Source organism: Carassius carassius, chromosome 28, assembly GCF_963082965.1.
Source record: "Carassius carassius chromosome 28, fCarCar2.1, whole genome shotgun sequence".
In the NCBI taxonomy this organism is placed as follows: Eukaryota; Metazoa; Chordata; class Actinopteri; order Cypriniformes; family Cyprinidae; genus Carassius; species Carassius carassius.
The window spans coordinates 13,067,012-13,079,659 of NC_081782.1; the positions used below are offsets into that span (position 1 = coordinate 13,067,012).

Consider the following 12,648-nt stretch of genomic DNA (forward strand, 5'->3'; position numbering starts at 1 on the left):
TCACGTTAAAATAAAACAAAGTCTTTACTAAAAGTTAAATCTAAACATAATTTAGAAGTGTATGACTCTTCATCATCTGTAACAATCATGGCTTTGCAATGAAGCCATAATATCATTACGTGTTCGGATTATCTAAAAGAACAAAAAAAGTGGAGCAGGACTTCTACTTCAGGTTCTATTTATCGTTGTTGATTGGATGGCAGCAGATCTGAAAACGAGTTTGAAGAAAGGGACAAGGTTTAAAATGTTTGGAGAAGTACAGCATGTGTCATCGGAGAGAAGTGGGTCATTTCACCAAAACATCGCTTTTTAAAAATAAAATTTTTTTTACTAAAACGATTAATATTTCACAACATTTGTTTAGAAAATAGATTCCATTTCATGGCAACTTTAATAAAATGTCTTATTTTTGGCTACTGAATTTCAATCAAGATGAACATTATACCCTGACTTCATTTTGAAAGAGACATCCTGTCTGTTGTGGGAGTTTTGCCTTTCAGTGAACTTTACTATAGCTGATTTGTTATAATTAGCACAGAACAGTTAAAAATCTTTTCCATACTAATGCTTAAATCTGCAAAGATAAGAATCTTTAAAAGGTTTGGCCTATTAGTGGTACTTAGTAACCCATGTTTCCACTGTCAACGAATTTTAAAAAATGAAAAACGTTACATGACTTGCTGCCCCTCCCACTTGAGCACCTGCTCAACCGGTCTGACCAGTCTTCTCATCTGACTCAGACTGACTCACTGATGCTGTGCTGTCTTTTGAGGCTCATGTTTATTATCCATGTAAGGCCCGAAGATCTGATTTTGCATGTCTGCAGTAGAGTCTCAACATATTCAAACATCATAATACACCTCAACTGAAAGGCAAACAAATGTGACACATTCAGTACGGTTTGTTCCAATACTTTACATACGTACGTGTTTGGACTATCAGTCATATCGAATGTTACATTACGTTCTTTAGCATTCCTCTTTGGCTCTAACTGGACAGGCAGGATAATTTCCTTCTACGAAAACATTGAAATCAAAACATGAGTTCTATAATTTGCCTCGGGGGTCATAAAACCTGTAGCACCAGTCCAGTAAATGACATACCTGTGCTGAGCTTAAAAAAATAATAAAAAATTAAGAAGCAGTTCCTGTTACAAACGTCTCCAAAAAAAAAGAAAAAACCCTAGACCTGACAAGATACGTCAAGATACGCCTACAATGTCAGAATGATAACAAGCCTCCTGATAACAATCCTCCCGGCCTCATTTCAGCGCAGGGATTGGATGATTTGTGTGGTTTAATTTTCAAAATGGCTCAAGGGAGCACAGGACACTTTTGCATTCATTTTAAATTCCCTTTAAAGCCGTTTGCCTAATTTTTTGCAATTTAGCATCACAGATTAGAAGAAATGATTGAAATCAATGATGTTCCACACATTTATTTTCTAATAGGCTTTTATTATTTTAATACAAAACGTAGAAATCACATAACCTTGGTGAAAAACGTGTGTGCATGAATATTTAAGAGTGTGTGTACAAAATGTTCTCGTTGTTCTTGGCATCGGTTGATGTGTGGCATACTGCTATGCAAAGGTACCGTCCAAAAGACAGATTTGGATGCCTGCGGCCCCTGGCAGAAGATAAACTCCATGGAGCTTCGTGAGCACACATGCATCGCCACACATCTCTCCGTGTTCTCCAGGGGCCACTTATTTGGATCCGAAGTAGTCGACCACCCCGCTGCCCTTCATGCCGTCGAAGAAGAAAAAGTTCCTGTGTGGAGCATCTCTCTGAGACAGCGCCTGCCGGAGACATGCAAACAAATCTTCAGACACGTCTGACGCCACAGACCTTGAATTCTGTAATTAACGACTTTAATCGAACATGTTCTCTGTTGTGGCGACGGAGAATGATGGGCGAGGGGCAGCGGGGAACAGAGAGCCATATGTGAATTGCAGTCTGTTTCATCTCGCAGGCTGGCGAGACAGCCTGGCTTCACTCCACTGCCATGTGGGTTCAAGGCCTGCCCAGCCACCGCCTCTGAGACCACGGCGCTCACTCCATCACCCCCACAGCCCGGTCCGGGCTATGACATCACCCTCTTTACCATTTACTGTATTCTGTTGTGTTAGAAGTTAACAGTGATTTTATGGCCTACACTACAGCAGATCCTCTTTCTTTCTATAATCCAGGTGTAATTATCCACTCAATACTGACTGATTACATCACTACACTAAGTTATTTAATCTTTTTCGGTTTATGGATTCAAATGAGAAGATTTCAGGTGCTCTCCGCTGGATTTCTTCAGTGACCGGAATATTACCTCGTCATTTCTGGCATTTACACACAGTCAACAGATAAAACTTTTGGACTTAACCCAGATTCTGATGGAGTGGGCAGCTGCCATATGCTACTCATCACACCTCATCAGAAAAGTCACTTTCGCAGCTAGTGAAAATGGAGGGTTTCATGGTTGTGTGGAGAACCAGATTGAAAGTTTGTATGGAAAGGGAAAAGCCATTTCATGTACAAGTAGGATGAAAAAGTAAAAGAAAACAAAACCTACAATGAAGACTTCAGACATGTAAATGGATCAAATCAAAGATCTCACCTTGACTATCTCTTGTCCAAGAACTCCTCCGACTACAGCGCACACTGGAGCCATCTCAGAGAAACAGTAACTGTGAGGACCGAACACAAGTTGGAGAATTTTACACTTATGGTGCACTCAGGTCATGTTGGAAAGGTTCTATTTATGAGTTGAAGGGACATGAATGCCAACACAAATTCGGAAAACTGAAACACCTTTTTCAAATAAAATAAAATAAAACAAAATAAAAAAAGCAAAACCTGGGCCCGTGTTCACAAAACTTTTCAGCTTACCACTAAGAATTCTCCTAAATAGCAGTAAACGTTTTTAGCTAAAAAGTTTCTCTTAAAACCTATTCATAAAGCTGCTGAGACAAACTTTTATTATTAAGAAATAGAGAGAAGTCTTAAGGGAAAAGGGCAGGGTTGAACTCGTTGCACACAGTGATTGGCTGATAGTCTCTGTCAGAGATTTATTCACAAAAAAATATAGTGGAGCATGATATAATATTCAAATCAATTTTAATTGCCATAGTCAAGTAAAGATTTTAAGATGCAGGGTAAGTGTCACTAATTAAATATAGTACATGTTCAGCTAATTGTCAGCCTCTTACATGTATGCTTGTCATAATTAGTGAATATGCATATGAACAGCATTTTAATTGACAGAGTGGAATAATCATGACTGATAGTAAATCTAAACTGAAAAAAGAAAACCAAACTTGGCCTAAGCTGTTACTTCTTGCCCAACTGGTTCATGGCGAAAAAGGATATAATCGCAGGACGATTTGGAGTTGAGATAACCTCTAAAACCAAAGGTGATACCCTTTTAAAAGCTCATTAAAAGTTTCTAAAACGTTAATGTTCGAGGCAGATTGCTCGCAACAGACACCGTTTGTGGCTTGGCTTGTCATTCCATCTAATCCATTTTTTTTTCCAATGTGAAACAACAGGCCAGGCTAGCTAGAGTTGCCACCTTGTGTAAAAAATAATTTGTGCAAAAAATTAAGTTAGAGAATACTGGTATTAATGATGGGTTGGCTAATCGTTCTAAAACTACCCGATTAGTTAGTTAGCGTATTTTAGCTGTGGTGTTTTAATTAGCATGCTGTGCTTACGTTGTTAGGTTTTTTTTTTTTACTTGTTTTGATCTGTACACTAAAATCTGTAGCTATTTTGACATTTATGAAAACAAAAGTAGTTAAAAATAATCCATCTTTAAAAAAAGCCTCATTCAGTTCCATTCTGTTGCACTCTGTCTACTTGAGAGACACCCAGTCGGGTTTGGTGAACCTGAAACCAGACTTATTATAATGTTCAACTAGTCGTCTATGCAACCCACCCACTAGCTTTTCACATCCTTGCTTGTTAAGAAAGAAACATGTTGGATTGAATGAAGTGAACACTGAGTTTTTACATCTGTAAGTACCTGACAAAGGTATTGGGGAGCAGCTCCGAGCTCAGGCCCATGGTCTCAAGAACATCATCACGGATTTGCAAGAGTAGCTGAGAGTCTTCAGCAAAGCTGTCTGGCTGAGGATCACGACCTTTATCTGTACGAAACTTCAGAAGCACTGTTGGAGGAAGTAAGAGAGACTGAGTGGGGAAGAATGGGGTTTCCACATTTAAACAGGACGTAAGTGGAGGAGAGATGCGTTTAAAGATTTGTGTAGCATGTGAAAAGGCATCAAGCCCCTTTAGGCTATTTTCCAAAGTATCACTTCCCCTTTTTGACTGCCCACCAACTATAACACAATGAACCCCAGCCCACTGCTTTTCCACCAGGCAGCGTAGCACACACAGTCAGATCAAAGAAACACACACCCACTCACTCTATCTGGCACAATTTCAACTTTCATAGCTGAATTTCACAGCTGAATTAAACCAACATCTGAGGGTTTGGAAAAAAAATCATAGATGTAATAGTTGCACCACTGGGGTGATAAAACCTCAAATAAATCAGTGAGTTAAGACAGAGGAAATGGCTCTTCCTCAATAGTTGTTTGAACTAATGTGTGGTATTTTTGAGCACAGCAATGTATTTAAAGTCTTGCTTCAGTGCACAAATAGGAAGTGTTATTTTTTTCCATAAATGTAATACTAGATGTTGAGGGAGGGGCCGAGGTTTAGTCAGTGTCTGTTCTAATGATAGAGAGGTGCGGAGTCTGCATGTTTTGTTTATGAGAGCCACTGCACATGACTGGCCATGGACAGCCTGTGGTGGAAAATGAGCCAGTCTCAGTGAGGACATCAGGTGAGCACTAGTATAAAAAGTTTAATTACACAGATCAACAGGCGCTCCCCTGATAATGGTGTATGTCAGACTGTAGGAGGAAACGGCAATGTCTTCAGCTGCCTAGACAAACTGTAATAAAACTAACTACTTAAATTAAAATTAAATTAAAAATTAAATTTAAAAAAATTAAAAAATTAAATTAAAATTAAATTAAATTAAATTTATGCATTTAGCAGACGCTTTTATCCAAAGCGACTTACAGTGCATTCAGGCTATCAATTTTTACCTATGTTGTGTTCCCAGGGGAATCGAACCCCCAACCCTGCGCTTGATAGCGCAATGCTCTACCAATTGAGCTACAGGAACACTAACTACTAAAGCTCATATTTACACCTGGTATAGTATATATAATATTGTTTCTATTTTTGTTGATTATATGCGAATGGATGTTTGGGCTTGACATAATCTGTCAATAAGATTTAAATACTAAAATGTTTTAATACTTTAATGAGTAATGACACATTAGTATAATACTAAATAAGTAAGTGCATTTATAGTTTGCAAATTACTTCTATTTTAATCAAAGGATCCAGAAAAAAATAATAGTAATAAGAAATGTTTCTTGAGCAGCAAATCAGAATATTAGAATAATTTCTAAATGATCACAAGCAATTGAAATCTGGAGTAATGGCTACTGAAAATTATTATTTTTTCTATCACAGGAATAACTATATATTTTAACACATTAAAACAGAAAAAAGTAACTGTTTAGTGTGTTTCTATCCTATGAAGGCAGCCTTGGTGAGCAAGAGAAACATCTAGAATGTAGTATGTACCTGAAGATCATTCAGTACTGTACAGTTTAAGAAGGAAATAGCAAAGCTTTACTTTTTCATGAGTTATTGGATTAATTAAATGTAAAAAATATTCTGAGGGTGTACCTTGCAGAAGGAAGTAGTCTGCAGGAGTGCGCTTCAGACTGCTTTTGGCCTTCTCGCTAGTCCAGTCAACCTCCAGGGCTTCTTTGAGAGAGCCGAAACTGATGGTCTATATAAAGAGAGATGGAGGTGATATCAACTTAACTTTAAAGGGTCATATAGATTTGATTAAAAATTGAAAAATATAGTTAACAGACACCAAATCCAGCAACCTACCCACCTTTTTCACCATTGTAGTCACATTGGGGTCAATCTTTGGTTTCTTTGCCTCAGGACCATCATTGGCCTCATTTGACCCTTTCACCACTTTGGGCTTTTCTCTGGCGAGTTTGAATGGGACCGTCAGTTTTTTCCAAATGAAAATCAAACACAACCACATTTTCCTCCACATTTCCTGACTTACTCTACATATTGATGCTCCTGGCCAAGGTTGGAGAACATGTATCCATGATAACCATACACATCTCCACAGAAGACCTTGATGTTCCTGGAGGCACAGAGCTGGTCCACTCGCACCATGAGGTCTTTGGAGCACCTGGTCAGACAAACCTGAACAAAACAATATGCATTAATATGTGCTTGTTTTCAAACCAGTGAATGTGATCTTATGAGTACAACCAGAAACTTGGAAGAACAAAGGTTTGGCAATGACAGACAACTGACTGAAAACACTGGCACTCTTATCCAAGGTCCCAAACCTCTCACACCCCTAATTTTGGGTTTGAGATAAGAATGGGGTGGCGTAATAATTGCCGTTTGACATATTGATGTCATGTGCCATGATGCGTTAACTGGGTGAATCTTCAAGAACAGATAGTTCTAGATTAAAAAGCAGGCCTTTTTTATTGAAAGGTTATGCAATCTGCACCAGAATATCAACAACACCTCTCAGAAATACAGTTGCAATGAAGTGCCCTGAGGAGTAACATATTACTACTGTTCAAGTTCATCTGGGAACAGGGTACATTGAGAAACATTATGAAACATGCCGCGAGACATTGTCTTCTAACACATTCTTCCTGTCAGCATTATGTGCCTCCAGGCAGCCAGAGACTCAAAAGAACACATCTTTATCAAGCAGTGACCCCTAGAGGATGCAAAGAAGAAATAAATTATGCCACAAAGGAATTTAATCAGACCAACCAGCAGCTACCATATGCCTTCACTTGGCATTGCATGATCTTTGTGCTGGCAAATCTTTAATTCAATTTAAGATCTTGGCTTCTGTCCTCCACTATCTTCAGTCCTTCAAAATGTGCATCCCAGTCAGGCTACTGTGAACGCTCCCTACATGATGGCTTTCTGCTTGACCTTGTCCTGAACCTCAGTGTTTGTTTTCTTTTGGTAAATGGACTGCCGAAACATCCGACTCTCTCTGACTCTTCATAAATATTCAAGTTAAGCCTTGGAACATAAAGAGATTTTTTGAAGAAAAGCCACTATTTCTAAATAATGAGAGTTAAAATGTAAAATTACAAAGAGCACTATAAAAGTATCATAAAAGTGGTCAATATGACTATATTCCAGGTCTTCCGAATCAATATGACAGCTTCGTGTGAGGACTGAAATGGAAGTTTTATGGCACGCTTGATTTATTTTTAAAGGCTTGAGAGCTCCTGTGACCATCACGTGTGATTATGGAAAAGATTGATCTGTACATTATTCAGCTTTTCTTTCTTTAAAATAAAATCATTGAGGTTTGGAAAGAAACAAGAGCGACTAACTTATGCTAGATTCCTCTTTTTTTCATCAGGATTTAAACAATCATCTCACATTGATGTATCAAAGCGCATTTTCGCAACATAAGAAAAAAATATCATGCTTGGTAAATTACAATAATGAGATTAAAGTCAAAATTATGACATAAAAAGTCTAAATTACAACACGAGTCATAATTTCGGAATCTGTAAAAATTGTCATACAAAGTTTGCAATGACAAGAAAGTTGACAGATGAATTAAGTGCATTTAAGTGCCATTCAATTGGGGTTTTAAATAAAGCATTTTCTGAGATTCACATTAAACATAAAAAATTAATTTATCTTTTAGTAATTGAAAATTAAGCAAACTTAACTTTTTGGTAAACAAAGGGGATTTACTATTAAAAATCAAACATGGAAGAAATGTTGTGTGATTAAACCTTAAAAAAATAATGTTTGATTTATGTTTTTTAGTAGTAGGATATATACATTCTGCTGAACAATAGTAATACATATCTGGCAAATACTTGTCTTTAAACCGGACTTTAATTTTGACGGGTTGACGTACCTTTACAGTTCTGTGTATGTGATATGTCAAATCAAACGGTCAGATGCTCATGAAGTGACTGTCAGAGCAGTTCTGGAGATGTTGTTCATGTGTTCACGTCTTATTTAGTGAGACAGCAGACGCTGAAATAACCGGAGCGTCACGCGCGCTCATTGTGTTAATAAAAGGAAGACACGCTTCTGCTCCATTCATTAACAGAGACATGCAGAACATGCAGGATTCATATTCAAATAGACTGTTCCGGCTTAATATTTACAGATATTAGTCCATATCGTGATTTGATGTAAGTGCAATGACCTATTTTTGATGAATTAATTCAAAATTTGGCAAATTCCGTGCCATTCCGCGTTAAACTGTGAATTCCGTTTTTATGACTGGATTCCGAGATTCCCTCCGTGTTTTCTGCATCGCGGAAATCATAGGGTCCTAGTTGTGGTATGCAAGCTCTCTTGCAATGGACATACGTTTGCCCGCGCCCTCAAATCAAAACACTGCCTGACTCCTTGCAGTATGGCATTTCGGACGCAGCGCTTGTGTCACATAAAAAAAATCATTGCGAAAGAACCTGACGTGAGATTTAAAATAAATTAAAAGAGGCTTCGAGGCAGAGGAATTTGCCTCGATCATTTTTTGTAATCGAGTTACTCGAGGAATCGTTTCAGCCCTAGCTGTAATTATAACTTTTTTCTTAATTTCAGCTTTGTCTCACAATTATGACATAGTATGTCAAATTCAACTTTGTATCTCATTATTATGACTTATTATTTTTATGGCCTATTATTAGTATTATTTATTTATTTATTTTTGGCAGAAACGTGCTTCCAAAAACATAAATAGCTTTTTTTTTTTTTTTTTCACAATACATATTTTATATATTTTACCTCGACAACTGCACAAACAAAATTCCCTGTACTTGCTTCACAAAAGATCCTAGTACTTGTTGTCTCAAATGATCCTTTCATGCATGTACAGTTCATCCAAACAATGAATTAATTCAGTGTATTGTTGGCTTCCTCCTGACTAAACTTGCACGTTTATTAAGAAATTGCCTGAAAATAACACCACACATACACAAGAGAAGACAAAGACATTCACTCACAATATTTCCTGAGCACTTCTCAAAGAAATATCAAAAGAAACAGATAACAGAGAATAGATGATGTTAAACCCCCCTCCTCTTTCTGTGTCCCACCATCTTTTCCCATCCTCCTGAACTCTCACTAGCACTCCCAGAGGGAGGCTTCAGACAGCTCCCAGACAGACAAAAGATGAAAGACTGCCTGTCTGCGCTTTGAACAGGGTATGTACACTCGTGGCCAAAAGTTTTGAGAATTACATAAATATTAGTTTTCAAAAAGTTTGCTGTTAAACTGCTTTTAGATCTTTGTTTCAGTTGTTTCTGTGATGTACTGAAATATAATTACAAGCACTTCATATGTTTCAAAGTCTTTTATCGACAATTACATGACATTTATGCAAAGAGTCAGTATTTGCAGTGTTGGCCCTTCTTTTTCAGGACCTCTGCAATTCGACTGGGCATGCTCTCAATCAACTTCTGGGCCAAATCCTGACTGATAGCAACCAATTCTTTCATAATCACTTCTTGGAGTTTGTCAGAATTAGTGGGTTTTTGTTTGTCCACCCGCCTCTTGAGGATTGACCACAAGTTCTCAATGGTATTAAGATCAGGGGAGTTTCCAGGCCATGGACCCAAAATTTCAACATTCTGGTCCCCGAGCCACTTAGTTATCACTTTTGCCTTATGGCACGGTGCTCCATCGTGCTGGAAAATGCATTGTTCTTCACCAAACTGTTGTTGGATTGTTGGAAGAAGTTGCTGTTGGAGGGTGATTTGGTACCATTCTTTATTCATGGCTGTGTTTTTGGGCAGAATTGTGAGTGAGCCCACTCCCTTGGATGAGAAGCAACCCCACACATGAATGATGTCAGGATGCTTTACTGTTGGCATGACACAGGACTGATGGTAGCACTCACCTTTTCTTCTCCAGACAAGCCTTTTTCCAGATGCCCCAAACAATCGGAAAGGGGCTTCATCGGAGAATATGACTTTGCCCCAGTCCTCAGCAGTCCATTCACTATACTTTCTGCAGAATATCAATCTGTCCCTGATGTTTTTTTTTTGGAGAGAAGTGGCTTCTTTGCTGCCCTTCTTGACACCAGGCCATCTTCCAAAAGTATTGGCCTCACTGTGCGTGCAGATGCGCTCACACCTGTCTGCTGCCATTCCTGAGCAAGCTCTGCACTGGTGGGACTCCGATCCCGCAGCTGAATCCTCTTTAGGAGACGATCCTGGCGCTTGCTGGACTTTCTTGGACACCCTGAAGCCTTGTTTACAAGAATTGAACCTCTTTCCTTGAAGTTCTTGATGATCCTATAAATTGTTGATTTAGGTGCAATCTTAGTAGCCACAATATCCTCGCCTGTGAAGCCATTTTTATGCAACACAATGATGGCTGCACGTGTTTCTTTGCAGGTCACCATGGTTAACAATGGAAGAACAATGATTTCAAGCATCACCCTCCTTTTAACATGTCAAGTCTGCCATTCTAACCCAATCAGCCTGACATAATGATCTCCAGCCTTGTGCTCGTCAACATTCTCACCTGAGTTAACAAGACGATTACTGAAATGATCTCAGCAGGTCCTTTAATGACAGCAATGAAATGCAGCGGAAAGGTTTTTTTGGGATTAAGTTAATTTTCATGGCAAAGAAGGACTATGCAATTCATCTGATCACTCTTTTCATAACATTCTGGATTTTCATAACATTCTGGAGTACATGCAAACTGCTACTATAAAAACTTAAGCAGCAACTTTTCCAATTTCCAATATTTATGTAATTCTCAACTTTTGGCCACGACTGTATACTGACAGAGTCCTGATTTAAAGAAAATATAGCCTGGAATATATCATATGCTTGGAAAAGAGCAGACGTTTGGAACAGACCAAATAGATAAAAGTCTGTGTCTAGATCTGACGCTGGCTGCTCATAGATGGGTTCACACTGAACTTGAGGGAAAACGAGGCAAAAAAGAAGTTATAACCACATGAAAAGAAAATGATCAATTGTGTATAGAGACATCTAGTGGAAATGATAGACAAAAAGTTTAATTATCTATAACTGATACACAAGAACAAACTGACAGTTCCTGTCCATCAGACTTTCCACAGAAATCTTACATTTCTTATGGGATTTCTGTACAATAAGTTTGCTTTGGTTTTGTAATATGCGCTATAAAGTAGAACGACAAATTTGGCCCATGGCATTTTGGAAATAAAGACCTATTGTACTTACAATACTCACGTGTCTCTAAAATATTTGTGTGTTCTTTTTTATTTGATGAACAATCAGACAGTAGCTCACAACAAAAGATTGCCTGTTGGTATTGTGTGCTCGTTCCAAGACTCACCGCATCAAACTGGAAGAAAAAGTCATCCGGCTTGCTCTCCACTGCATCGGTGTCAGCCTTCACTTCCACCATTGGGTTGAGTAACTGAGCTCTCTCCAGAGAGGCCTGGGCCTGGTTCTGACCATCTGCATCCACAGGGATGAGGAACTGAGCACGTCGAGACTCCTCGGTCACCTGAAGCCAAATAACACTTAGTCATGTAAATTTAAAGCAATAATTCACCCAGAAATCTATACAATCTTATGTCATTCCAAACCTGTAACATCTTCAGTGGAACACATGTTAAAGGTCTAGGGTCTGACAGCCTCAGTCACCATTCAATTTCATTGTTTTCACATCCAATTAAAATGCATGCTGACTCAACTCGACTCTACCTTACATCTCCTTTGACATTCCACAGAAGAAAAAAAGTCAGGTTTGGAAGAACATGAAGGACATGTGATGATGAAATATTGAGGTGAACTACTATTTTAAGTCAGTCTATCTATATGATACCTGCTCATGGTCCAGGAGAGTCAGTCCTTTGACCCCAGCCAAAATAAGGTTCTTTGCTACTTCTGCACCAAGACCCCGGAGACCAACAAGAAGAACCCGTGATCCCCTCAGTCTGAAAATGTAAAATACATATGCATATCATTAATTGTTACATTATATTGCTTATTATTTATGCATACCTAATCTAGATATGTATTGTGTGGATGACTCTTATACACCATTTTATTTCAGAAAAAAGGCATGCATGTGAAAGATACTAAACGCATTTGAAATCATACTTAAAAGGTTTCTGCGTTATTCTTAAACAATTAGCCAAATATCCCTTAAATTAAGAGTACAGTTGTTCTTTGTGTACGAAATTATCAACAAACCTCTTTTGAGCATCGAGACCCCAAAGGCGAATCTGTCGATCATATTGTGCAGCCTCCTCCTCGCTGATAATATTGTCCTCTTTTTCGATGGTATCAATCATTTCTAAATATTTCCGTTTTTAATATAATAATATCCTGTAACGAATTAACTGTTAGTTTGACTGTTCTACGCTGTTTTTTCTACTGCCCATTCAATGGGGAAAAAAATGCCGCTTTGTGATCCTCGTTCAGTCGCGCGTTGATGACGTATGAGTGCAGGGAACGCGCCAGATTCAGAGCGTAATAATAAACACGTCACAATCATCCAGCTGCTCTAAACCTTTC

The 12,648-nt window shown here is 38.4% G+C and overlaps 1 protein-coding gene across 1 annotated transcript; it reads right to left on the reverse strand.

Annotated features, from left to right (window-relative positions):
* Positions 1–1,435: 1,435 nt before the first annotated feature.
* sae1 (SUMO1 activating enzyme subunit 1) lies at positions 1,436–12,581 on the reverse strand. The gene is made up of 9 exons (XM_059514455.1): positions 12,325–12,581; positions 11,954–12,065; positions 11,459–11,632; positions 6,165–6,310; positions 5,982–6,081; positions 5,765–5,870; positions 4,017–4,161; positions 2,610–2,679; positions 1,436–1,800 (listed from the first exon to the last, which is right to left on the reverse strand). Exons 1-9 carry the CDS (start codon positions 12,423–12,425, stop codon positions 1,708–1,710), a joined length of 1,047 nt encoding a protein of 348 aa, XP_059370438.1. The 5' UTR covers positions 12,426–12,581; the 3' UTR covers positions 1,436–1,707.
* Positions 12,582–12,648: the final 67 nt, after the last annotated feature.

What these genes read in the sequence shown, in the direction of transcription:
- sae1 (XM_059514455.1), bottom strand. Translation starts at nt 12,425, where the DNA reads ATGATTGATACCATCGAAAAAGAGGACAATATTATCAGCGAGGAGGAG. An exon ending in CTCTCCTGGACCATGAGCAG is followed by an intron (nt 11,633 to 11,953) that starts GTATCATATAGA and finishes ATTTGGCTTCAG; the next exon opens with GTGACCGAGGAGTCTCGACG. An exon ending in AGACTACTTCCTTCTGCAAG is followed by an intron (nt 4,162 to 5,764) that starts GTACACCCTCAG and finishes TTCCTCCAACAG; the next exon opens with TGCTTCTGAAGTTTCGTACA.